General features: G+C 46.3%; 1 protein-coding gene across 10 annotated transcripts in view; it reads left to right on the top strand.

Moving 5' to 3' along the window:
* Window positions 1–27,167, top strand: part of CRACDL (CRACD like) — a 494,556-nt gene extending 467,389 nt beyond the window's left edge. For all 10 annotated transcript variants that reach the window (XM_085622830.1, XM_085622825.1, XM_085622824.1 and 7 more), the window contains 2 exons: window positions 15,201–15,345; window positions 25,802–27,167. In XM_085622830.1, the coding sequence (XP_085478956.1) occupies window positions 15,201–15,345; window positions 25,802–25,947 (291 nt within the window). In that variant the 3' untranslated portion in view covers window positions 25,948–27,167. The remainder of the gene's footprint in view (window positions 1–15,200; window positions 15,346–25,801) is intronic.
* Window positions 27,168–27,781: the final 614 nt, after the last annotated feature.

Genomic DNA, 27,781 nt, shown 5'->3' with positions numbered 1-27,781 from the left:
CCCTCACGGGCCCTTCAAGAGGGCTCTCTTTCGGAGATCTTTTGATTGGAGTAGCCGTAGTTGTGCGTGCGGGTGTGTGGGGATGGTGGGTGATGTGGTGAGGCTAAAAAGACCTATAGGAACCCCAAGTAGTTTATTAATGAGTCCTATGGGTCTGGTTAAAATCTAACGGGGAGTGATGCCTGAATAGTACTCAGGAAAAGTAGGGGGAAAGGTAGGTAGTTCTGTTACTCTCGACCCGTATATAGTGAAGTTAGAGTGAGAGTGAGAACGTGTGGTGGGTGGTCAACATGTTTCGCGCTTCCCAACGGTCCCTAACGGATCCGTAGCGCTTCGTCAGGACCAAAAGAAAAATGAAAACAAAAATAATAGATATAGGTCAATACGTATCCTATGTATCCATAGTTAGGGGGTCCCGTTGTATTCGAGTCCCTAAGCGCGAACCTAAAAGGAGAGGGAGGGGAACAAAGAAGGAATAGGGAGACAAAAAAGGCAAGCTGTAGTGGTCAGCAACAAATCCAGGGGGTGTGATACATATCCCTGGTGTCAAAACCCTTCCGTGCGGGGAAATACTCGCATGATGGTTGTGCCACATGCCAAGGGAGAGGGGTGGGTGCAAGAAAGACTTATAGATCTATCGACTCTGTGGGTGTATTGGTCGCGCAGACTAACTCAATGCGAAGCGCATGCATTGTGGACAAATCCACAGTGCTGAGTTCATGCATGGTCATAGAGGGAGGCATAACTGAGCATGTTGTGCTGGTGTCTAATAATCGACTGGTGACCAATGGAACTACTTGTTGCCGACATCCCTCGTGGTCTCCCATAGTGCATAGTGAGTCGTGCGGAGTTAGGTGGGGGTCATGACTGCTGTGGTTGAACCGGTGTCTGACGGTCGATATGTGTCAAGTGAGGCGGCTTCATAACGACAAGTCTAGATGTCTAAACATGTGCGATAGGATATAAGAGCCGGTGAGATGACTCAGCAGTTACCAGTGCACGAGGCTATTCTACGTGGTGGGGGGGCGGCAAGCTGGCGTGAGTAGTAACGCTGGTAGACCTACCCAAAGGAATTAGGGTCCAGGCTATACCGGATAAAGATCAACTGGGGCGCGGGGCGCCAGCTAAAAAAAGGGAGGACAACCAGCGTAGGATTAGCAATAACACTGCGGGGAAGGTGGGAGGGGGAAGAGGGAGAGAGGAAACATATTAGTTTAAAAGAGCCCTGTGGCTGACTGAGCAAGGTAATGATAGTACAAACAGAGCTCAGTACGGTAGCTGAAGTCAGGTACTTACTTAAGCCCCGGGAATTCTTCTCTGAACACCTACGTGCCTCCAGGATCGCCGGTAGTCGACTAAGTTTGGAGGCACAATTTATGTCCAAAGTTAATTGGATACTAGACCCGGAGCAGCGATGATTGGGCACTCAACCCGGAACAGCTGGGTGTGTCGGAGAAACAGTAGGAGGACTGTCTTTCCACATAGCTCTGTGTGGCGGCCATGTTGGAATGGTCCCACACTCGACAAAAGGTAAATAAAGTAAGTCAGGGGTATAATGGTGTAGGAGTAACCGTACCGAGGAATATTCAGAATAGGACACATGAGGGTGTATCGACAGTTGTACGTAGAGACTAGACCCAAATAGAGATGTCTCGTGATATCGCAGTGAGATGGTAGACTGGTAATCCCCCTAACCTCTGTGGTTGGAACGTCGGCCATCTTGAAACGGGTCTAAGGAATACCAAAGTGTGTATATGGTTTAGAAGATGGGGTGGTCTTCATTAAGGTACAGGGGTTATGGGTGGCGGGTATAGTATAGTAGGGTCCGTCCCTGATGTACGCGTGTCATCGTATAGGTATCTCTATGTCAAAGATCTGAGATGACACGTGAGGGGGTGTACACAGGTGGTGCATCCGTACTGCGCCCGTGTGGTGGTCCCACAATGTCAGGCAGTAAAGTGAGGTACTAATCACCCATTAATTTGTGGGAAGGGAGCGTCGGCCATTGTGGGTCCAAGATACTGTACAAGTTAATGTGTCAGTAGAATGACTAGTTGTGTTTGGTTGCACATAGGTGTGGTCGTAGATGAATGTGATTGATCAGAAAGGTACTCATAATCTGACATTCAATGTTGTAGGTGGTGACAATTCTTTAGTGAGGGTCCGAAGGCTACAGGTGTCTGCACACCGAACCTCTCATGTGTCCACACATTTTTTGAAGCTGTAGTTCTAATTACAAGTGGGAGGAGACCCGTAGTATAGGTCTGGAGATAGAAGCTTAAAGGGTGAAGGTCCGGTGGGTACCGGTAATAACACATAAACCCTCTCATGTGTCCACTCATAAAAACTGCAATAATCTATATGCACATGGTCAGAAAGCCGTAGAAATGGTGTGGGAATAGAGCATGGGGTCAGGGCTACTGTCAGAGCATGAAGATGTCGGGCCTGCAGAGGATGGCAGAATAGGGCTATGATGGCCGATGTTATGGATTGAGGGAACTCCATGGGATGTCGTCGTTGAGACCTGTGACATCAGTGCGGAGTCTAAAGACCCAGCGTTGTTCTGTTTTGAACAGGTTGGTTGGTGTCCATGAAGGATTGTGGTCAATCACAGTCCATTTGAGACTGTCAGGGGAGTGGTTGTGTTCCAGGAAATGATTCTGCAGTCTGGTCTGTGTTTTCTTGCACCGTATTGTGCTTTTGTGTTCTCCGATGCGGGTTTTGACAGGTCTAGTTGTCATGCCTATGTATCGGAGTCCGCACGGGCAAGAAATCAGATAGATGCAGTTCTTGGTGTTGCAGTTGGTGTGGCGTCTTAATTGCCAAGGTCTAGAAAGGCCTAGGTCCAACTCTTTCACAGGTTTGGTCTGGGGGCAGACAGTACAGGAGCCACATGGGAAATGGCCTACAACCGGGGGTAGTGCCCACAGAGTTTCTCGTGGTTTAGAGTTCGTTCTGGGGCGAGTATGCACCAAGATGTCTCTTAAGTTCTGAGTACGTTTGAACGAAAAGAGGGGGCAGGGACCGGGGTCAAAGGAACCAGTTTTAAGTATTTTCCAATGACGTTTCACTATCCTCTGGATGTTGTTAGAGAGAGGGGTGAAAGATGTCACGCAGGTCAGTGCCAGGTTCTCTGATTTAGTCTTTGTTTCTAGCAGTGCATCACGGTTGTTATTCCTGGCCCTTTTGTGAGCTGTTTTAATGATGCTGGTGGGATACTTCCTTGTCATGAGATTCTTTTCCAGGATGGCTGCTTGTGCTTCGAACTCATTGAGGGTGTTACAGTTCCTTCTCAATCTGAGAAACTGACCTACAGGGAGGTTGTCCCTCAATGCTTTCGGGTGGTGGCTCTGATAGAGTAGGAGGCTATTCCTATCAGATGGTTTCCTGTAGTTCGTAGTTAGTAAGCAGCCATCTTTCAAGGATATAGAGAGATCCAGGAAGGGAATCGACTCATGAGAGTGGGTACCTGTGAATTTGAGGAAAGGATTGATGGTATTCATCCATGCGAAGAAAGCAACACATTCATCTGTACTCCCTCTCCAGAAGACAAGGATGTCATCAATGTAGCGCCGCCATAGAAGGATATTGTTTTGGAAGGGGTTGGTAGGATTTTGGATTTTGTCTTCTTCCAGTTTGGCCATGTATAGACAGGCCAGGCTCGGCGCAAAAGTACTCCCCATGCATGTGCCCTGTATTTGATGGTAAAGTTTGTTGTTAAACTCGAAAAAGTTTTCTTTGAGCGCGAGTTGGGCACATTCGCAGATAAACGGTATGGGAGTGATATATGGCCATGGATCCAGAGAGTGTAGCGCATCTTCCAGGACCATCAGAGTGTCGTCCTGGGGTATATTGGTGTATAGTGCAACTACATCTAGGGTCACCAAAAGGTCGATCGTGTCAGGGGAGCTGAACTGGTGTATCAGATTGAGTACTTCCATGGTGTCTTTCAGGTAGGTAGGGGTTCTTTCTACGAGTGGTCGTAAGAAGAAATCACAGAATTTACTCAGTGGTTCTAATACAGAGTTAATCCCAGACACTATGGGGCGGCCCGGGGGGGGGGTTGATACCCTTGTGGATTTTGGGGAGACAGTAGAAGAATGGTGTACGTGGATTAGTTTGATTGAGAAATGCACCTTCATCATGTGAAATCCAGTCTTCAGCTTCGGCTTCAGTAGTGATGTTCTGTATTCTGGTCATCAAACGTTTCGTAGGGTCCACGTTGATTGGTTGGTAATATTGTATGTCGGCGAGCTGGCGTTCGCATTCTGCTTCATAGACATCCTTGTCCAGGATGACGATTGCTCCACCCTTATCAGCAGGTTTAAGAATAATGGACTGGTCGTCTGTGAATTCGGTAAGGGTGAGTCGTTCTCTTTTCGAGAGGTTGTCAAAATGATGGTTGGGGGTCGCGTCGGCGACATCTTTCAGGACCGCTTGCTCGAAGGTGAGAACCTCATTAGGTGTCATGGCCGATGTGGGGGTGAACTTCGATTTGTTCTTGAGTCCAGTCCCTATCGTGGGAGTTTCCGGTTTCCCTTCAAAGAAAGCTCTCAGTCGGATCTTTCTGAAGAACTGGTGGAGTTCCTGGTGAAGTCTAAAGTCGTCTTCTCTTGGGGTGGGAACGAAACCAAGGCCCTTATCCAAGATTCTTTGTTCGTCCATCGTCAGAATTCTGGTAGACAGGTTGACTACGAGGGTTTGGGTGTCCTGCTCCTCAGGGTCATCTGTTCTTGGTCTTTCCAATGTACGTTCCTTGGTCCTGTTCTTCTTCTGCCTCTTCCTCTGCCCCTCCCTCTGTTTAGAAAAGGTGGGTTCTCGAATTGGTGGTACTGAGGCATTAGAGGGTTAGGACCTAGGTGGGGGTTCCACACAGGTTGGGGGCCCAGCCAGGGTCCTTGGTATACGGGTGGTTGATATGGGACACCCGGGAAGCCTTGGAATAGTGGAGGAGGTTGTGATGTATTCCGGTAGCCTCCACGGTACCTGGGTTTCCTGTTCTCATAGCTTGAATTGCTATTAGAGGAATTAGATCCTGATGAATAAATGCTACTGGCATCGTCCGATGTTTCGGTGGTTTGAAAGACATAGTCTTCCTTAGTGTACGGGTAAACCTTCTCCTTATCAAATCGTTTCACGTCCTTTTGAAGTTGGTTAATTTTCTGTTTCGTCAGATATTCCTTATGTTCGTTCATCTCTTGGTTGATCTCAGACAGGCGAGACTTAAAGGTCGTGATAGAAATGCCTGTCTTTAGTCTATTTTCAGAGAGAGTAATCTGAATCAGAAGTTCGTCTGATAGGCGTTTGGCTGTATTAATAATAAGTACCAGCCAGTCTCTGGTGCACTTCCATGAGATGCGAGACCATTCTCGTCTAAAGGTGAGATCTTCTAAAAAGATTCTTGGTGCCAGAGAGATAAGGAGACCGTTGGGAGCGATGTTTGCTCTGAGATACTCAGTCATGATGGTACCGTGCAGGGCGGTCTTAATCTGTAGTCTTCTCAAGGTTTGGAGAGATTTCCAATCGTCGTCTCTACTCCCTGATGGGAGATTACCATCTTCTGCTAGTAAGGAGGGTGCCCTCAAAATTTCTGCTACTGTTTCGTCGTCGAAACAGAGACCGGGGTCTTCCATGGTGGAGAGTGATAGGTAAAGTCAATCTTGTGTGGAAGGGAGGCGGAAGGTGGGGCAGAAAAGGAGTATAGGGGAAAGAAGGTCCCACGGCAAACTGCCGTGCCAAAATCGTTATCACACTAAGAGGGGGACCAGGAGCAAGAGTTAAGAAGAAGGTCCTGTACCAGCGCTCCTAAGATAGCTTACTACACAAAATGGTATCAGTTCCTATGATTGGCAGTACCAGAGTGGTGAGCTGCCTGAGGGGTTGGGAAGATAGTGGTGGTAGGTAAGGTTCGTGGTGATGTCTCTGGTGTAGGCCAGGTACTCCTAGGTGGTTTTCCAAGTGCCCTCACACACCCTTGCGGGTGCAAAGCATCATCATCGGGCGTTGCTCCTCGTGGGGGTGGCGCTGCAGTCCCTCACGGGCCCTTCAAGAGGGCTCTCTTTCGGAGATCTTTTGATTGGAGTAGCCGTAGTTGTGCGTGCGGGTGTGTGGGGATGGTGGGTGATGTGGTGAGGCTAAAAAGACCTATAGGAACCCCAAGTAGTTTATTAATGAGTCCTATGGGTCTGGTTAAAATCTAACGGGGAGTGATGCCTGAATAGTACTCAGGAAAAGTAGGGGGAAAGGTAGGTAGTTCTGTTACTCTCGACCCGTATATAGTGAAGTTAGAGTGAGAGTGAGAACGTGTGGTGGGTGGTCAACATGTTTCGCGCTTCCCAACGGTCCCTAACGGATCCGTAGCGCTTCGTCAGGACCAAAAGAAAAATGAAAACAAAAATAATAGATATAGGTCAATACGTATCCTATGTATCCATAGTTAGGGGGTCCCGTTGTATTCGAGTCCCTAAGCGCGAACCTAAAAGGAGAGGGAGGGGAACAAAGAAGGAATAGGGAGACAAAAAAGGCAAGCTGTAGTGGTCAGCAACAAATCCAGGGGGTGTGATACATATCCCTGGTGTCAAAACCCTTCCGTGCGGGGAAATACTCGCATGATGGTTGTGCCACATGCCAAGGGAGAGGGGTGGGTGCAAGAAAGACTTATAGATCTATCGACTCTGTGGGTGTATTGGTCGCGCAGACTAACTCAATGCGAAGCGCATGCATTGTGGACAAATCCACAGTGCTGAGTTCATGCATGGTCATAGAGGGAGGCATAACTGAGCATGTTGTGCTGGTGTCTAATAATCGACTGGTGACCAATGGAACTACTTGTTGCCGACATCCCTCGTGGTCTCCCATAGTGCATAGTGAGTCGTGCGGAGTTAGGTGGGGGTCATGACTGCTGTGGTTGAACCGGTGTCTGACGGTCGATATGTGTCAAGTGAGGCGGCTTCATAACGACAAGTCTAGATGTCTAAACATGTGCGATAGGATATAAGAGCCGGTGAGATGACTCAGCAGTTACCAGTGCACGAGACTATTCTACGTGGTGGGGGGGCGGCAAGCTGGCGTGAGTAGTAACGCTGGTAGACCTACCCAAAGGAATTAGGGTCCAGGCTATACCGGATAAAGATCAACTGGGGCGCGGGGCGCCAGCTAAAAAAAGGGAGGACAACCAGCGTAGGATTAGCAATAACACTGCGGGGAAGGTGGGAGGGGGAAGAGGGAGAGAGGAAACATATTAGTTTAAAAGAGCCCTGTGGCTGACTGAGCAAGGTAATGATAGTACAAACAGAGCTCAGTACGGTAGCTGAAGTCAGGTACTTACTTAAGCCCCGGGAATTCTTCTCTGAACACCTACGTGCCTCCAGGATCGCCGGTAGTCGACTAAGTTTGGAGGCACAATTTATGTCCAAAGTTAATTGGATACTAGACCCGGAGCAGCGATGATTGGGCACTCAACCCGGAACAGCTGGGTGTGTCGGAGAAACAGTAGGAGGACTGTCTTTCCACATAGCTCTGTGTGGCGGCCATGTTGGAATGGTCCCACACTCGACAAAAGGTAAATAAAGTAAGTCAGGGGTATAATGGTGTAGGAGTAACCGTACCGAGGAATATTCAGAATAGGACACATGAGGGTGTATCGACAGTTGTACGTAGAGACTAGACCCAAATAGAGATGTCTCGTGATATCGCAGTGAGATGGTAGACTGGTAATCCCCCTAACCTCTGTGGTTGGAACGTCGGCCATCTTGAAACGGGTCTAAGGAATACCAAAGTGTGTATATGGTTTAGAAGATGGGGTGGTCTTCATTAAGGTACAGGGGTTATGGGTGGCGGGTATAGTATAGTAGGGTCCGTCCCTGATGTACGCGTGTCATCGTATAGGTATCTCTATGTCAAAGATCTGAGATGACACGTGAGGGGGTGTACACAGGTGGTGCATCCGTACTGCGCCCGTGTGGTGGTCCCACAATGTCAGGCAGTAAAGTGAGGTACTAATCACCCATTAATTTGTGGGAAGGGAGCGTCGGCCATTGTGGGTCCAAGATACTGTACAAGTTAATGTGTCAGTAGAATGACTAGTTGTGTTTGGTTGCACATAGGTGTGGTCGTAGATGAATGTGATTGATCAGAAAGGTACTCATAATCTGACATTCAATGTTGTAGGTGGTGACAATTCTTTAGTGAGGGTCCGAAGGCTACAGGTGTCTGCACACCGAACCTCTCATGTGTCCACACATTTTTTGAAGCTGTAGTTCTAATTACAAGTGGGAGGAGACCCGTAGTATAGGTCTGGAGATAGAAGCTTAAAGGGTGAAGGTCCGGTGGGTACCGGTAATAACACATAAACCCTCTCATGTGTCCACTCATAAAAACTGCAATAATCTATATGCACATGGTCAGAAAGCCGTAGAAATGGTGTGGGAATAGAGCATGGGGTCAGGGCTACTGTCAGAGCATGAAGATGTCGGGCCTGCAGAGGATGGCAGAATAGGGCTATGATGGCCGATGTTATGGATTGAGGGAACTCCATGGGATGTCGTCGTTGAGACCTGTGACATCAGTGCGGAGTCTAAAGACCCAGCGTTGTTCTGTTTTGAACAGGTTGGTTGGTGTCCATGAAGGATTGTGGTCAATCACAGTCCATTTGAGACTGTCAGGGGAGTGGTTGTGTTCCAGGAAATGATTCTGCAGTCTGGTCTGTGTTTTCTTGCACCGTATTGTGCTTTTGTGTTCTCCGATGCGGGTTTTGACAGGTCTAGTTGTCATGCCTATGTATCGGAGTCCGCACGGGCAAGAAATCAGATAGATGCAGTTCTTGGTGTTGCAGTTGGTGTGGCGTCTTAATTGCCAAGGTCTAGAAAGGCCTAGGTCCAACTCTTTCACAGGTTTGGTCTGGGGGCAGACAGTACAGGAGCCACATGGGAAATGGCCTACAACCGGGGGTAGTGCCCACAGAGTTTCTCGTGGTTTAGAGTTCGTTCTGGGGCGAGTATGCACCAAGATGTCTCTTAAGTTCTGAGTACGTTTGAACGAAAAGAGGGGGCAGGGACCGGGGTCAAAGGAACCAGTTTTAAGTATTTTCCAATGACGTTTCACTATCCTCTGGATGTTGTTAGAGAGAGGGTGAAAGATGTCACGCAGGTCAGTGCCAGGTTCTCTGATTTAGTCTTTGTTTCTAGCAGTGCATCACGGTTGTTATTCCTGGCCCTTTTGTGAGCTGTTTTAATGATGCTGGTGGGATACTTCCTTGTCATGAGATTCTTTTCCAGGATGGCTGCTTGTGCTTCGAACTCATTGAGGGTGTTACAGTTCCTTCTCAATCTGAGAAACTGACCTACAGGGAGGTTGTCCCTCAATGCTTTCGGGTGGTGGCTCTGATAGAGTAGGAGGCTATTCCTATCAGATGGTTTCCTGTAGTTCGTAGTTAGTAAGCAGCCATCTTTCAAGGATATAGAGAGATCCAGGAAGGGAATCGACTCATGAGAGTGGGTACCTGTGAATTTGAGGAAAGGATTGATGGTATTCATCCATGCGAAGAAAGCAACACATTCATCTGTACTCCCTCTCCAGAAGACAAGGATGTCATCAATGTAGCGCCGCCATAGAAGGATATTGTTTTGGAAGGGGTTGGTAGGATTTTGGATTTTGTCTTCTTCCAGTTTGGCCATGTATAGACAGGCCAGGCTCGGCGCAAAAGTACTCCCCATGCATGTGCCCTGTATTTGATGGTAAAGTTTGTTGTTAAACTCGAAAAAGTTTTCTTTGAGCGCGAGTTGGGCACATTCGCAGATAAACGGTATGGGAGTGATATATGGCCATGGATCCAGAGAGTGTAGCGCATCTTCCAGGACCATCAGAGTGTCGTCCTGGGGTATATTGGTGTATAGTGCAACTACATCTAGGGTCACCAAAAGGTCGATCGTGTCAGGGGAGCTGAACTGGTGTATCAGATTGAGTACTTCCATGGTGTCTTTCAGGTAGGTAGGGGTTCTTTCTACGAGTGGTCGTAAGAAGAAATCACAGAATTTACTCAGTGGTTCTAATACAGAGTTAATCCCAGACACTATGGGGCGGCCCGGGGGGGGGTTGATACCCTTGTGGATTTTGGGGAGACAGTAGAAGAATGGTGTACGTGGATTAGTTTGATTGAGAAATGCACCTTCATCATGTGAAATCCAGTCTTCAGCTTCGGCTTCAGTAGTGATGTTCTGTATTCTGGTCATCAAACGTTTCGTAGGGTCCACGTTGATTGGTTGGTAATATTGTATGTCGGCGAGCTGGCGTTCGCATTCTGCTTCATAGACATCCTTGTCCAGGATGACGATTGCTCCACCCTTATCAGCAGGTTTAAGAATAATGGACTGGTCGTCTGTGAATTCGGTAAGGGTGAGTCGTTCTCTTTTCGAGAGGTTGTCAAAATGATGGTTGGGGGTCGCGTCGGCGACATCTTTCAGGACCGCTTGCTCGAAGGTGAGAACCTCATTAGGTGTCATGGCCGATGTGGGGGTGAACTTCGATTTGTTCTTGAGTCCAGTCCCTATCGTGGGAGTTTCCGGTTTCCCTTCAAAGAAAGCTCTCAGTCGGATCTTTCTGAAGAACTGGTGGAGTTCCTGGTGAAGTCTAAAGTCGTCTTCTCTTGGGGTGGGAACGAAACCAAGGCCCTTATCCAAGATTCTTTGTTCGTCCATCGTCAGAATTCTGGTAGACAGGTTGACTACGAGGGTTTGGGTGTCCTGCTCCTCAGGGTCATCTGTTCTTGGTCTTTCCAATGTACGTTCCTTGGTCCTGTTCTTCTTCTGCCTCTTCCTCTGCCCCTCCCTCTGTTTAGAAAAGGTGGGTTCTCGAATTGGTGGTACTGAGGCATTAGAGGGTTAGGACCTAGGTGGGGGTTCCACACAGGTTGGGGGCCCAGCCAGGGTCCTTGGTATACGGGTGGTTGATATGGGACACCCGGGAAGCCTTGGAATAGTGGAGGAGGTTGTGATGTATTCCGGTAGCCTCCACGGTACCTGGGTTTCCTGTTCTCATAGCTTGAATTGCTATTAGAGGAATTAGATCCTGATGAATAAATGCTACTGGCATCGTCCGATGTTTCGGTGGTTTGAAAGACATAGTCTTCCTTAGTGTACGGGTAAACCTTCTCCTTATCAAATCGTTTCACGTCCTTTTGAAGTTGGTTAATTTTCTGTTTCGTCAGATATTCCTTATGTTCGTTCATCTCTTGGTTGATCTCAGACAGGCGAGACTTAAAGGTCGTGATAGAAATGCCTGTCTTTAGTCTATTTTCAGAGAGAGTAATCTGAATCAGAAGTTCGTCTGATAGGCGTTTGGCTGTATTAATAATAAGTACCAGCCAGTCTCTGGTGCACTTCCATGAGATGCGAGACCATTCTCGTCTAAAGGTGAGATCTTCTAAAAAGATTCTTGGTGCCAGAGAGATAAGGAGACCGTTGGGAGCGATGTTTGCTCTGAGATACTCAGTCATGATGGTACCGTGCAGGGCGGTCTTAATCTGTAGTCTTCTCAAGGTTTGGAGAGATTTCCAATCGTCGTCTCTACTCCCTGATGGGAGATTACCATCTTCTGCTAGTAAGGAGGGTGCCCTCAAAATTTCTGCTACTGTTTCGTCGTCGAAACAGAGACCGGGGTCTTCCATGGTGGAGAGTGATAGGTAAAGTCAATCTTGTGTGGAAGGGAGGCGGAAGGTGGGGCAGAAAAGGAGTATAGGGGAAAGAAGGTCCCACGGCAAACTGCCGTGCCAAAATCGTTATCACACTAAGAGGGGGACCAGGAGCAAGAGTTAAGAAGAAGGTCCTGTACCAGCGCTCCTAAGATAGCTTACTACACAAAATGGTATCAGTTCCTATGATTGGCAGTACCAGAGTGGTGAGCTGCCTGAGGGGTTGGGAAGATAGTGGTGGTAGGTAAGGTTCGTGGTGATGTCTCTGGTGTAGGCCAGGTACTCCTAGGTGGTTTTCCAAGTGCCCTCACACACCCTTGCGGGTGCAAAGCATCATCATCGGGCGTTGCTCCTCGTGGGGGTGGCGCTGCAGTCCCTCACGGGCCCTTCAAGAGGGCTCTCTTTCGGAGATCTTTTGATTGGAGTAGCCGTAGTTGTGCGTGCGGGTGTGTGGGGATGGTGGGTGATGTGGTGAGGCTAAAAAGACCTATAGGAACCCCAAGTAGTTTATTAATGAGTCCTATGGGTCTGGTTAAAATCTAACGGGGAGTGATGCCTGAATAGTACTCAGGAAAAGTAGGGGGAAAGGTAGGTAGTTCTGTTACTCTCGACCCGTATATAGTGAAGTTAGAGTGAGAGTGAGAACGTGTGGTGGGTGGTCAACATGTTTCGCGCTTCCCAACGGTCCCTAACGGATCCGTAGCGCTTCGTCAGGACCAAAAGAAAAATGAAAACAAAAATAATAGATATAGGTCAATACGTATCCTATGTATCCATAGTTAGGGGGTCCCGTTGTATTCGAGTCCCTAAGCGCGAACCTAAAAGGAGAGGGAGGGGAACAAAGAAGGAATAGGGAGACAAAAAAGGCAAGCTGTAGTGGTCAGCAACAAATCCAGGGGGTGTGATACATATCCCTGGTGTCAAAACCCTTCCGTGCGGGGAAATACTCGCATGATGGTTGTGCCACATGCCAAGTGAGAGGGGTGGTTGCAACAAAGACTTATAGATCGATCGACTCTGTGGGTGTATTGGTCGCGCAGACTAACTCAATGCGAAGCGCATGCATTGTGGACAATTGAAACGTCAGACCTGGAAAATGGTGTCCCAGTTACCAGGAACCATCTCATCACTCTGCTAAAACACACCGTAATATACTGTTTGATTTCTTGCAATGCCATACCTGCTCCTAGACTCCTTGCTAGGACGGAACCCTCTTACATTGCTGGCCCTGGTATCATGGTGGCAGGTTTAGCACTTTCCCCTCACAAAATAGCCCAATGTATTGGCTTTGCCAATACTATTTGTATTTTGAGAATTAGGAACCTGGACTCTCTACTTACAAAGCTGGACAAGGCATTGCAAGAAAATGAGAAGAGAGCATTCCATGAATGACAGAGTATCATTGCCATTCAGAATAGATCCATTGCTTGCCATCTCGTACCCTAACCTCGCTACCCCTTTCCCAATCGTAAAAGTGAGTCATGGTTTGTTGTTGCTCTCCAAGGGGACACTGTTCTGTGTGTACGTAGATCTCAGTGCAGGTTGGTGCATTTTTATGCAGGAATTTGCACATAAAATAAACACAAACCGCAGAGGCAAACCATTGTAACCTTTTCTTCAATAAGGCAGAGCGGTGATTGCCTGCTGCAGAAACCAGCAATCGATTTGTCCTGAGTTAACATTTATGTGTGAAGAAAAGCAAACAATGGCACATTCTCCAAGTTGGGATTGTTTTATTGGACTAGCTAAAATAAATTGTACTGATTTACACTATATTAACTTTCAGAATCAGCACGGTTTTCTTCAAATGGCAGTGGTGAAGTATGTAAGGGGATAAAGGCCTTTTTTCTCATCGTTTGCTTGCATAGTGAAGTGAAGAGCAATCTGAGAAACTGAACTAGGACTAGCATAATTACCAATGACATCGAAGACCCCTTTTTTTACCATTTATAATCTTTCTCTGGTTAACTTGCAGTTATTAAAATCTATTTGACAAAACCACGTCTTACAATCAGCATAAATGTGAACGCTTAATAATTCATCATTGGAGACGCCACATTCGCCCCAGAAATATAGTCCTTCTATAATTACTAATCTCCTGCCTTAAAACATGGGACACACATGCAAAAACGTCCGTCGAAAACTTCTACATTGCTAAGATGTATTCAAACAATACGAATCCCCTCTTCCACTGGGGCATTTTTTCCAACCTTCGTTTCTAAACATTCCATTTAATCTAGAGGATGTATTATGATCTGAAGATGGCAAAACTGTATCTGGTACAAATTAGAGACCAAAAATATCATAATTGTTGGTCTACAAAGCGGTTTCTAGCCATCTTGTGAAATTTTCATAGGCAAGTCATTACTTTCATTATAGTACCCACTCCTCGTCAGTCTCATGGACTTGATTCAGAGGCGGGCAGTAACAGAGGTTCTGCTAGGAAAAAAATATCATATCTAGCTACCTAACTTAGATTTCCCTCAAAGCAGACATCCCACCAGCAGAGAGATTTTCTCAGCCGGCAGTGCATCTGCCATTATGTTAGGCTTACTCAACCAAAGATGTGTAATGGAGATGCTGGTATATGCCCAGTATTTTTGGCAGTCAGATCCACGAAAGACTGCAGTAGGAAGGATGTCATACCGTCAGGAATGTATTATCTCCTGAATATGCAGGGGAAATACCCTTCAGGGTGTCGGGAGACTAGACTTTTGGGTACTTATAAATTGTTAACACTTTGGAGAGACATTTTCAGTACCAAGTACAGATAGTGGAAATTCCACCATGCAACATAAGCAGTGGTGGAATTTACACCAGAGGTTTCCGCTCCTAAATTTCCTTTTCCCTTGGCAGAGCCAATCACATAGATGAAGGAAAACCTCCACTGCCATGGTAGAGGAATCTAACTGCATTGGAGTTTCCACTGCTAATGTGGTGAAGGACATTATACTAGCGCACTGGCAGACCGAAATTCTACCAGCCAAATTCTAAACCCCAATACTATTTATTATAAACAGTGCTTGGAAACCATCTTTTTCTGGATAGTAAATCCTTGAAGGTAATCCTTAACCACGATCGAGGTTCGAAATTGTTTCTCTCTCAATCAGGCCTGCTCTTTCCAACACTTAAAAAAATTATTTTGAGGTACCAAATTCCACTTCTCCAAGTGCACCATTCCATCTTTAACATGAGATAATGTAGTGTGGCTGAGCTGCATTCAGACTTTATTTTAATGAAATTGTCTCATCTTAATGAATTCATAATTTTCATTAGGAAATGATGTTCTTGTCCCAACCTTCTAGTGCATTGTTAGAGCAGTACATTGCAAATGCGTTGCATAACCTACCACTAATGTAAATAATGTAATACTGAGATACTAATGTTGGCATTGGTTCAGTGATTAAGACCCCCCTGCCCTGAAGTAGTCTGTGTCTTCATTTGTTTCTTGTGTGTTTTAATTTTGTGATATTACAATAATGCATGCATTTCTAACATTCTCCATTGGAACTAGGTTGCCTCGAAACTGCCAGCAGAAACCAACACGAATAAAACATCATTTTCAACATCTAAAACATCTTCTGAGGAACCCCAAGAAGGCAGAAATGAGCTAAAAGAAACCCGTCCGAGAGCGCACACAGTGTCCCATCCCGTCTCTGGTAAGGAATACTATTTAAAGAAGTGCGATACTGGAGGCTGTGCTCACTAGGAGTGAACTGTTCACCATACTGTGCATATTTTAGCCTAAAGCTGAACCTGAGCATTGGCATTTTGAGTACATTAGCAAAACATAACCAATGGTTCAGAGTCATTTCCCTCCAAATCTAAAATATCTGAATGCTGGTTGAATAGGGTTGTTTTCTATTCTCGTGGAAAATGCAAATGACAAAATGGGTGTTGGAAACGGAATATCTCCTACATGGCAAACTGGTATGTTGCCTGCCTGGGAAACTGGTATTCGGGTATTATTAGCACAGGCATCACGCTAATCTAGCATGTGCACAGAGTCCTAGGCCTCTCCATGATGATGCGAGGTCCAGGACCCATCCTGTGACCTTGAAGGGCGCACCAATATAATTGTAGACAGTAGGCTGCTGCCCCTGTCATGGGTGCTGCATATTAAACAGTGGTGGCAGCGTCCCAGGTTTTGTGAACCTTTTGTGTGCTAAGACCTTTTCATATGTATCAGTAAAAGCAAAGTGTGGCCTATTGACCCCTCTTGCGTGAAGTTCCACTGTTATCTGAAACCCAGAACTTTGCCTGACTTTCTATCTGCATGTCAAGTGCATATGCATGTACACCCGTAGTAGGATTCTGTGCGAATCAGAGTACTAATTCCAGTGGGATTTGTGTCAATTTTGGATGCCCCTGACTGTAGCATGGCACAAGACGGGGGATAAGTATAGCCTCCTAACCTCCCGCGCCCAATATGTGGAAGTCTGTTGCCTGCATTCCCGGGACTGAAGGGTGGGGACCCAGACACTGAAGTGAGGAAGATGGAAACAGGGCAATGTTTATAAATTCCATGAAGACTGTTAGCAACTAGCTACTAATTAGTTCTTCCTTAGCACTGCCATTTAGTTAATGGTAGGGATAAGGAGTAGGGCTGCAGTTCTGTTGTTTTAAGGTAAGAAAGTTTCTAGGCCATGCCTGTCCTGTTGCCTGTCTCTGATTTCTTCTTTAGGAATCCTGATTACAGCCAGATACAGAAAACTCACACTTCATTGTTCATGTTGTGGGTGCTACCTGTTGTGAAAAGTATCACTTTGCACAAAACCTATGTCTGGAGAGTAGCCTAAGAAGGACAATTGAAAGAGAACCCACACAAACCATTTCTTGATACAGAGGATCCACATCCCTGTCTACAAAATATGTATAACAGTGGAATGATCCACATCAACTCACTTGGTCTGGTCCCACGTTCTTATTGAGCAAGGAAGAAATCTCTCTGCAGAGAACTAAAAGAGCATCTGTGTAACCAGGGCTAGTGTCTTCCTGATAACTAGTGTCCCAGAGGTAAGGGGCCATCACCTGAAGTCAACACTTTATGCTGGAGGAGCTGAGCGTCTACCTAAATATCCTAAAAGCCTGCTTGCCTGCTGAGAGAGGGATGGAGTGTATCTGGCCCTGCAGAAAGAGAAACTGTCCAGTAGGAGAGGCCAAGATGTTCCCATCAAGAGGAACCCCATAGAAATTCATTGACCCCAGAAAGTGTGCCTTTGTTCCGAAAAGGTCTCTCTAGCATATCTGCACGGTTCATGAAGAAAGCTACACCAAGTCTGTGCCAGAAAGATGTCAACTTGCAGTCGGGCACAGGTTAGATCATCTGTGGCTGCTTCTGCTAACGACAAGCAAAGGATTGCATCACCGCCGATTCGGGTCTGCCCACGGCCTGCCACTATCTGAAGATATCACCACAAGTAGGTTCTCCTTGTAGGCCACAACTACCTCTGCTCAACGCCTGCCTGCACCCGACCAAGAGGACCTTTGCTGCTGAGCAGGGCGCTGACAAGAACACCCACCTCCCCAAATGCATTGTGCTACATTGTCTGAAAAGATTCCACTAAGGCCTGTAACAGAATCCACACTGCAAAAGTGGGAGGGTACATCCATATCTGCTGCACTGCCGAGAGCAACTTGCAGATAGATCACAGGGGCTTAGCCTTCTCCAGCAGACAAACAAAAAGTGTGCGGGCCAAACTGCCACACCTGCTTGAGACTGTTGTCTGATTATAAAGGAACGATAAACTGTCGGACCTACTTAAAACAGTGTACACCTTTGAGCTAACTGCACCTGAGCCTATCCTGCCTAAACCCATAAAATGGTTGTAGGAGGTCGACTTAGTATAAGGTGCTCATTTACGTAAGTGTAGAACCCTGCACTAATCAAGATGATCCATATGGTTATTTTAGTTGTCTTAGACAACCCTAGAAAGCTCTCTAAGTAGTAGCTGTGGAAAGCAGCCTTTAGGCTTAGTCCAGAAGGAGTGTAAAGCTGCTTGTTTTACCAGTACTTAATCTTATGGTATAGTTTAAGTGAAAAAGAACCACACAGTGTAGTTATAAAAATAGGTATTTATTATAAAGACTCACTAACACATTGCAATATCTCCTACGCGGGGGGAGACCAAACCATATACTAAAATAGTGGAATGCGAACCATGACTAAAGTCGAGACTGGACCCAGAATATGTAGAAGAGTCGGGGACCCAAGGAACCACTCAAAGTAAGTATCTAGGAACCCCACAGAGGCCGTGTGCAGAGTGGGAACACGACCGTGTGCTCAATACAAGTCAATGGGTAAGTCGTGTTTGCAGTTTTAAAGAAAGAGGACCCTTCCCAGTGGGTCTTGAATACACCCTGTGGAAGATGGAAGGATGGAGAGTCACCCCACCCGTGGATACCCCAGCAGCCAGGATACCCACAGCAGGGAAGCCGGATGCATAGGTGCAAAGTAACGTCGGAAACCGCCATAGACCACAATGGAGGATTTTAGAAAAGATGCTGCTGGCGAAAAAGACGAAAGAGTTTGATGGAACCCAAAGGTGGATTCAAGATGAGAAGTACCTGCAAGCAGAGGGGACAGTCTATGCCACTCAGGAGTGACCAGGAGGCAAGGAAGACGAATGCCCACCGATGTCGGGTTGCAGGAGAGTTGACGGTGCCATTGAGGTTGCAGCTGTGTGGACGAGGCAACACTGTGGAAGACCAGGAGCCCTTCATGAGCTGTCCCACGTTGGATGTCAAGAGCCAGGGGGTCAGTGTCCGGCAGGTGCACCAACAAGCCTTGGCAACGGGAAACCAAAGTAGTAGTCGAAGAAGGTGCAGTGTTGGGAGTAACTCACCATGAGCAGGTAAGTCAGAGCAGGCCCAGATCACGCACGGGAGCCAAAGAAGACCCTCAAGAGGACCCATGTGTCGAAGGCACAAGAGTCGCAAGAGGACCTCAAGCAGCTCACCAAAGGATTGAGGCCCACGGTGCAGATACTGCGGTGCAGACAAAGATTTTATCTGCAGGAGATGCTTGAGGCTGCAGCATCTTGGAGCCTGAAGATCTCTGGTGAAGAGAGTCAATAAGCCTTGGCAAGTTGACGCGTTGCACAGGGGTACTGCTTCAGTAGTTCCAATGAGGGATACTGGCTTCAAATGTGCTGTGAAGACAGGGCAGGCCTTGAGGGAGTTGCAGAAGTACCACCTGTGTTGCTGAACCTTTCGAAGTCTGTAGGACCACGGAAAAGCAGACTGATCAGCTTTGTTGCAGTGCCTGCAGATGTAGGGAAGTGACTCCTTCACTTCAAGGGAGATTCATTCGGATGTCTTGGAGGTCCACAGGCCTGTAGAAGAACCTGTATGGAGCACAGCCACAGACAACACAGAAGACTGTCAGGATGACGAGACGAGGAGCAGCAGGAGTCTCCCAAGTTGCAGTCTCCGTTCCCAAAGCTAAGTCCAAAGTGTCCAGACAGTTGAGGATGAAGTGGTTTCGGATCTGAATCTTGTCCACGATGGATCTAGGGACCCACCCACAGGTAAGCCCTTAAGTACCACAAGGAAAGGGTTGGGACGATTCAGGGGTCCCTCCCAGAGGAGGAGCTGGACATGAGGAGGATACCCCCCATGTCCTTTGTCCAGTTTCATGCCAGAGCAGGAGCCAACGGCTCCCTGAACTGGTTTCAACTGGAGTATTCAAGAAGGGCACCAATTGTGCCCTTCAAAGAAGTCTAATGGCACTGGCAAGCGCCCCCACCCTGTCCCAATACACTAAGTCCTGTCTGGGAGGTGGTCACACCTCCCTGTGACAGGAAACTTATTGTCCTGCCTTCCCCCTGCTCGAGCTTGGTTCAGCAGCAGGAGGGCAGAATCGGGTCTCTGGGCGACAGCCTTAGTTTGCTCTCCGGGTCTAGAAGGCTGGTACCAGGAGCACTGAGGGCCTCCTGGTGGAGCCTTTACAGTGCATGGAATCATACCTCCAACACCATTTACGATGTTGGGGTATGATTCCAACATGTTTGATGCCAAACATGACAGGGTTTGGATATAGCCATCGCATAATGACACATGGCCCCTCTATATATTGTAATGGCTGATGCACTTAAAACCAGGGAGAATGGACTCCGAGGGTTGTAGGGGTGTCCTGCTCATGCAGGGGCACCCTCACACTTGTAACTGAGCACCCTGCCTTTAGGATTGAAAGGCCTGCTTAAGGGGTGACTTATAAGTTTTAAGTGCAGTGACCTCAGATATAAGGACATTTATATCTGCTGTAAGTGGTGCTAGCAGCAACTTACACAGGCTGCAATGGCCGGCCTGTAGTCACAATTTGAATGGTCTCCCATGGGTGGCATAATACATGCTTCAACCCATGGGGGACCCCTGGTGTACCTATGCCCTGGGTACCTTAGTACCATATACTAGGGACTTACAAGGGTACATCAGTAGCCAATCTGGGGTGTACCTAAGTACTCACCATGTCCAATTTAGGGAAGAAGCCCAGAGACTGGGGTCTTGATTAGCAGGATCCCAGTCAGACTAGTCAGGAAAACATAATGACACCAGCAAAAAGTGGGGTTGACCATGAAATCAGATCCTACTTTCCTACAATGGTGTTGACGGGTATGGCATGAATCTTCGACCTAGCGGGAAGTTAAACAATTACCAGAAAGAGAAAGGGTTTTAGCGTCTCACGGATTGAATGCAGCATTCTGCATCCCTGCATGTGGTATCCGATAAATTGTATAATATTTAGATTTGCTGTGAGAAATGGATGGATAGATGTGGACTCCTCGGATACAGACTTGACCCCTGAGGAAGTGGGTGGCTGCAAAACATGTGTTGGCTGTATATGTTGACAGTAGAGGTATTTGTTGAGGATCTTATGTATTTATTTTTAACTATTTCAAGCGCTTGGAACAAGAAGCCTTTAAATGGTTGTGAATAATGTCAAAAGACCTCAAAAAGTCATTAGAGCAGTGTGAATAACTATGGAATCAAAGAATTTACATTTATAAGTTTTACCAAACGTATTTGGTATGTTTGCATAATAACCAATGTCAGTGGGTATTGACTTCATTTGGGAGTATGAGTGCCGGGCTGTTCTCTGATACCCTTCTTTTTACAAAAGCTTTTCTGGTGTACTTGTGTTCGGTTGTGAGGTTTTGTAATGCAATTGTTTTTTTGTTTTTTTATTGATCTTTTTATTAGTTTTAACAATAAAATCACATACATGTTCCATATGATCTTCCAATTACTTGCTTACTACATCATCACAGCTACGTAGGAGAGAATCACCATTACAATATTTCAGTATCTCTATCATGATGCATTTCCAGTTCCACCGATGGAGAAATACATAGATTACCACAATATGTATTCCATTTACCCCAGTTCCTATCCCCTTTTTTTGGACACCCTCGTGACTTGAAGACTTCTGTCTCTGCAGTCATGCACTTATCAAACTCTTTAATACACATCCGGGGAGAAGGTGCTTCTATCGCCCCCCCCAACCTCTTGCAATTTCCCGCTTAACCAGGGTGTAACCTAGTGTGGTCAGTTGTTTTTCCACCTCTGTAGGGTCAGTCGGGGCCTATGCGTTCAGGAGACCTAGTTGCAGTGTAAGAATTATTTCTTTCCCCAGGGCACTCTGGATGTGTGTTGTGGCCCGCTCCCCAGATTCGCCTTAACTCGGGGCATTTCCAAATCATATGATAGAAGGTAGCAGGTTGTTGGCAGCCCCTAAGACAGAGTGCGTCTTGTCTAGCGCCTATCTTTGCCAAGGTGACTCCCGTCATGTATGATCTATGTAGAATTCGAAGTTGTATCAGTCTGAAGCGGGGGGTGATTGCTGCTTCTTTATGGGACATTAATGCCGCCTGCCTGTCCTCATCGTCAATGGGTCCCAAGTCTCCCTGCCATTGCGCTCTCTAAGTCTGTGGAATGTGTCGGGTAGATTATTGCAGAGTTTTTGATAGGTTAGTGATATGGCTTTTGAATGTAGCGGCCCATCGAGCAGTCGATCTTCCAACGGTGATGACTCCGGTATGTCTGTGAGATCCGGTAGGGCCGTGGTAAGGGCATGCCTAACTTGGAGATATCTGAATATTTCCCCTTGGGCCATGTCATATTTTTCCCTCAACTCCTCGAACCTGAGGATTGAACCTTTTTTAATGAAATCCCCGAGTGTGGAAATCCCTATAATATCCCACTTATTGAAGCCAGGTTGGTGACACAGGAGTCCCAGTCTTTGTGTATACCACAGGGGTGTGGCTTTTGTAATTCTTTTCGACCGTCCCAGGCGGGAGTTTGCCTGATGCCAAATTGCTATAGTGTGTGAGGTGGGCCCAAAATATCGCCGTCTACTAGCTTTTGAGTATAGTGTCCCCAAGTATCACAATCGTCCAGTTTGAGATCTGTCCAATAGATAAGCAGGGTCTATAGGGGAACGATATAGCCAGTGATTTATTACCACCAATTGTGACGCCCAATAATAAAGCCGAAGGTCTGGGAGGGCAATTCCCCCATCATACCACCCCTTCGTCAACTTTTTCATTGCAATAAGCGGAGCTCCCCCGTCCCATAGCAGTGTCCGGACTTCACTTTCTACTCCCGAGAAGTAGGCATCTGGAACCCGATGTGGGCAATTTTGCAGGATGTAAAGAAAACGTGGAAGGGCCGACATTTAAAAAAGGGCAGCTCTGCCCAAAAACAAAATAGAGATCTCCAGTGTTTTACGTCCGCTTGCAACCTGGCCAGCGATGGTGCTAGGTTACAGTCATAAAAAAGACTGGGATTTGAGGTGATCTATATTCCCAGATACCGGAAGCCGTCTGTGGCTATTTCTACATTGCATTCCTTAGGAAGTCGCGGGACCGGATCCCGGAGCACAAACGACACCGACTTGCTCCAATTAATGGCGTAGCCGGAGTATTTCTCAAAATTTGTAAAGATATTTAACACCCCAAGGATAGATCTATACGGAGAGGCAAGGTAAAGCAGGATGTCATCTGCATAGAGAGATATTCAGTCGTCATGATCCTCTGCCCATTTCAAGCCCCTCGCCATTACATCTATCCGCACCCAAGCGGCCAACGGTTCCAACATAAGGGAAACGATCAGCGGGGACAGAGGACACCCTTGTCGACTGCCCCTTTTTAGCGTGAATGTACAAGATGTGCAGTTCTTAACTCCCACTTGACCCTTTATATCTGTATATAGCAATCACACCCATCCCAGAAATTTCGTGCCAAAACCCATCATCTTCAAGACTTCGAATAGGTATGGCCACTCGATAGAGTCAAAAGCCATAGAAGCATCCAAAGACAGCACTATTGCATCTTCCGCCATGTACTCTCGCCTCGCTAGCACGTTGTGAAGGCGCCGAATGTTAAGTGACGTGCTCCTTCCTGGCATAAAGCCAGATTGGTCTGGGTGGACCAAGGAGGAGATGACTGTGACCAATCGTGAGGCAAGTACTTTCGCTGGGATCTTAGCTTCTATATTGATTAACGAGATCGGCCTGTAGGAACCGCAGTTCTCAGCTGGCTTCCTCGGCTTACAAATTACAACTATGGACGCCAAGCGTTGGTCTTCTGGCAGAATCCCCTGCTCATAGCTTTTGTTATACATAGCTCGTAGGTGTGGTGTCACCTGGGGGGAGACCAGTTTGAAAAATTCAATGGGGGTCCCGTTAGGTCCCATCGCCTTTCCCGATTGGATATTTCCTATGGCCTTTTGAATCTCTTTATCAGTCAAGTCCTCATCAAGGGTGTCCTTGTCGGCCTCAGAGTGTTGGTATGTCACTATCAGCTAGGAACTGGCGGGAGTCCTCCGCCGTATAAGTCGTGGAGGGGGAATAGATTGGCTCTAGATGGTTCGCGAAGGCTTCTGCTATGTCCCTAGGATGTGTGATGGGTGTGCCATCATGTAAGGAAAGTAGAGGGACCCATCTTTCACTTTGGTCGCGTTTCTCTAGCCAGGCCAGGGTTTTCCCAGCCCTGTCCCCCAGTTCATACACTCTGTGTTGGGTATGAAGGAGTTTGGCCATCGTCTGTTCCCTAATTTTAATTTTGTATTCCTCCAGTTTAAGTGTGAGGTTGTGGAGAACGTCATCAGTTGGCATGATTACGCTGTCGATTTCCAATTTCTGGAGTTCACTTTACAACTGGACTAATTGTTGGTGTTTATTCTTAAAATAGCCTGGAGCGACAGGGCCTGCCCCTTCAGGACCACCTTGAATGCTTCCCATACGGTCAATGCCGAATCCAGGGAGCCTACATTTTCTTTAAAGTAGTTAATGGTCTGCGTGTCCAATTCCTTTTTAATATCAGGGATTTTTAAATGCCAAGGATTAATGGTGATCGTGGTCCGTGGTTGTTGTTCCCAGTGTGTAAAGTCCATGCTAAATGGGGAATGATCAGAGATGCCTCTCGGGAGGGCATGGGGGATTACGGAAATTGCCAATATTAGCTGTGTGAGTTAAAAAGTAGTCAATTTGGGATGAGCTTTTGTGTGCATTGGAGAAGTATGTGTATTGGGCACCATCGGGCTGCAGTGTACACCACACATCCGTCAGACCCATGGCTTTGGTGAATTCATCCATTAACACATTTGGTCTCGCCCCTAGCCTTCGCGGGTGTCTGTCCGTTAGGTCATTCATAGTCCTATTATAATCTCCTCCCAGGATTAACGGGCCTACCGGCAGATCTGTTAATATCTTGCCCAGGTCTGCTAATGGCTACTTGCCCAGTGCTGGCGGTATATATAGTGAAATAACATTTGGTGCCTGCCCCTCCCATTGTGCCTCCAGGGCTGCAAATCTGCCCCCCGGATCTGCCCACGTAAGCTTCACTATAAGTGCCAAATTCTTTTTAGCTAGAATTGCATGTCCCCCTAGATCCCGAGGTATAGTCTGCATGTACTAGGAGTTTATAACCCCACCTTGTGAAGGCCATGCTCTTATTCCCAACCATATGCGTCTCCTGTAATAACACTAAATCAGGTGCCTGACGTTTTAGATATTGTTGTACTATTCCTCATTTAAGTTTGTCACCCATCCCATTCACGAGCCGGGTAAGCACTGAGAGTGCCGTTTCTATTCTACCCCCCATCATCTGAAGTGAGGACAATTAAGCAGCAACATGTCAAAATTACCCTGGGCTCAGCAACATCAGCCTGTATAATTAATGGGCCGTAGTACTATGCAGGCATTTCCCCTCGTCTTGGCCCACTTCACACTTGACTTCTCCCTACAGCTGCTATTAGCAGTGGAACATGCATGTGCCAGTATGCGATCAGTGATTCCTACGCTCAACAAACTTAGCAAAGCTCTTCGTTGTACACACTTCACTTTGTCATCATGTATGCCTTCTAATAAAAGTAACAAAAACAAACATAAAACTATTAATGTCCCTCATTTCCCTCCTGCCTCCCTGCCCGGCGGTCCCCCAACTACCCGCCACCCCAACTGAGCAGAGTGCTTTTTCCCCGTAACTTGTACTTGCGTGGTGGGGGAGAGTCTGTCAGTGACCCCCAGAAGCCCTCTCTTAATTATGTCGGCAGTGACAGCTTACATCTGATCTGGAGGTATATAGTTCACGACTGTATAAGTGGCTTGCCTGCCAATTTAGTCTTGGAAATGCAATCTTAACTGTCATACTAGATTCCAGCTGTATCTTGGAAGTCAAACCAGATTGGCTTTTGAATTTTAAAGCCTTTGCTTTATTATAAGTTAAGGAAGTGTGCCATATGCAAGTAAGGTCAGAATTATTACAGAATCCTAAAAAAGAAACAACCCCCACACAACATGCACCAACAATACTACAATCGCTTGTACTTCACAGGGTACAATCACTGAATGAGTTCAAAATTAAAGGTTCATCACGCATATTATTAGTTTTGAGAAATGGTGGTGCTCTCGGGAGCTGTCTTTTAACCAGAAAAAAATGTGATTCGCTGATATTACTTTTTATTACAAAGGTTCTATTTTCAAGTTATTTTGTTGTCTTTTGCTGTATCAATGAACTAAAGATAACCACTTTATCCAATTTGACTGTATATGGTTTGTTGGAAAATGTGTACCTTGCAGATTCATTTAACTGACTTCTTCATTTATCTCTACAGCAACTCAGCCACTTTTGGTAGCAGAGAAAGAGGAGAAGCCCCGCCACCCACAAGCAAGCCCTTCTGCATCTGAGCGGCCCTCGTGGATGGATCTTGCCAAGAAGAAATCCCAAGCTTGGAACGACATGCCCCAGATTATAAAATAGACATGTTTCTCACACCAGCCTTGTTATCCTTTATAGACTTTAACTGCTGTACAGGAGTCATTTCTGAAGAATCAGTGGTACATGAGCAAGGTCACTCAGAGGCAAAGAACCAAAGGAGCCCTTGAGTTCTGTCTCAATGTCCAAAGAAGCACTGTTCATCCATCTGAATTGTAGTCTCTGTACTAATGGCAAAAAAAGTAATATAAACTTTTTCTTTTTCTTTTAATAATCCTGCAGATTTTCTTACATTGTGTAAATGAAAAATGCCCTAGCAGCTTGAGCAAACACGAATGTATCCTCCTGGATCAAGCAGGTTTTGTAGGTATGTGATTTGTGACTGAAAGGCCCAACAAAGTTTGGATCCACGCCCAAGACATCGCCTACCTCTAACAGATCCCAAGATGCAAGGAAAGGCAACCCTTGGCTCTGAGGCAATTAAGTATTGTTCAGAAAATGAAATATGTAGATGTAGGTAAAAAAAAAAAGTAATGCAAGTTAAACCGCTCATCTTTTGACACCTGGCATTGCCTTTATGGCCAATGAGATCCTTTTGCACCTTACCCTATCACAGGAAATGTTTCTTCATTCTTACACTGAAATCAGAAACATCATGCATGTGAGGGATTTCAACTCAACAAAGAAAACAGATAGGACTTATTTTAGAGTGATTTCACTCTAAGGGTTTTTTTCTGCTTCATGAAGTCTAGGATAGACCAACAAGCTCAGCGTGAGGCGTCTGTGTTGTGCTAGGTGGCTTCAAGTCATTTCTGCTTTTCCAACTTGTAGCGGTCAAGATAAAGCGCAGAATTTTGAAACTGAATTACTCCTGCACCAAGATTGATGAAGTAATTACAAATTAAGGTGCATGGGAGACAAGTACAAACTGATTTTCTACTAGAAAGTTTTTCCCTTCTAAGCCTTTAAGTAATGTTTTCTCCGCCCGAACTCAGTCCTCTGTTTGATCATATTTGTCCCCTGATTTTACTTCCGTTTTTTACTTAGCCTTACCTAAACTCCTTTTTTGCTGTCTGTTTTGCATCACCTTAATTTCTCTATAACTTTCACTACAACTGCCCACTATGAATCCTGTGTGAGATCATTTTTTTAAAAGGATTTCTTTCACATAATTCCTTAAATGAAAATGTATGTAGTGTAAAATATTTTATTTGTAAACAAAAATAAGTTTTGGTGTAGTAAAAAGTAAAAAAAAGAAGAAACCACTTCAAGCAGTAGTCTTTCTTTGCTATTTAATGTTAATTTGATGAGCACAGAGCCCAGCACCAAGAGGGAACACAGCTGCAGTGCCATGTATGTATGTGACTGGAAATACCTTGCGTTCATGACTCCTTGCCCTTGGAGCCCAGTGTCCTCCACAGTTGTCTAAGCACAATAGAGTCTGGGTGCAGGGCCTGCCTTAAGTCATGCCTTGTGATTAGCAGCCCATCTCCCTGCCCACGGGGTTATGCTTTGGAAACGTTAAGACTCGGGAGAAGTCCAGTGCATAGGGATAGTTCCTCTAAAGGCTACTGGGATGAACCTCTGGTTTTGCCCACCATGCTCTATGCATGGTTCTGCACTCAGAACATCTGTCCCTTAGACTGCTGATCACTTTATCCATTCAGTATCTCTATATATTTATAAATGAAGAATATAGAAACAAGGCTGTGTTGACTTTCTTGTCCTGATGTGTGAATTTATTGATGGGATCAATGGCATATGTGACATTGTGCGAGTTCACAAGGAGAGCATTGGGGGAATTGTGCTTGTTTAGCTCTCAATAACTTGTGCATTCTAGTGGTTTTAGGTTTTAGATCTATGCCACGACACCCCTTAA

This window comes from Triturus cristatus, chromosome 8 (assembly GCF_964204655.1).
Source record: "Triturus cristatus chromosome 8, aTriCri1.1, whole genome shotgun sequence".
Lineage (NCBI taxonomy): Eukaryota > Metazoa > Chordata > Amphibia > Caudata > Salamandridae > Triturus > Triturus cristatus.
The sequence above is the reverse complement of the archived record's forward strand: the minus strand, read 5'-3'. Positions and strand labels throughout refer to the sequence as shown.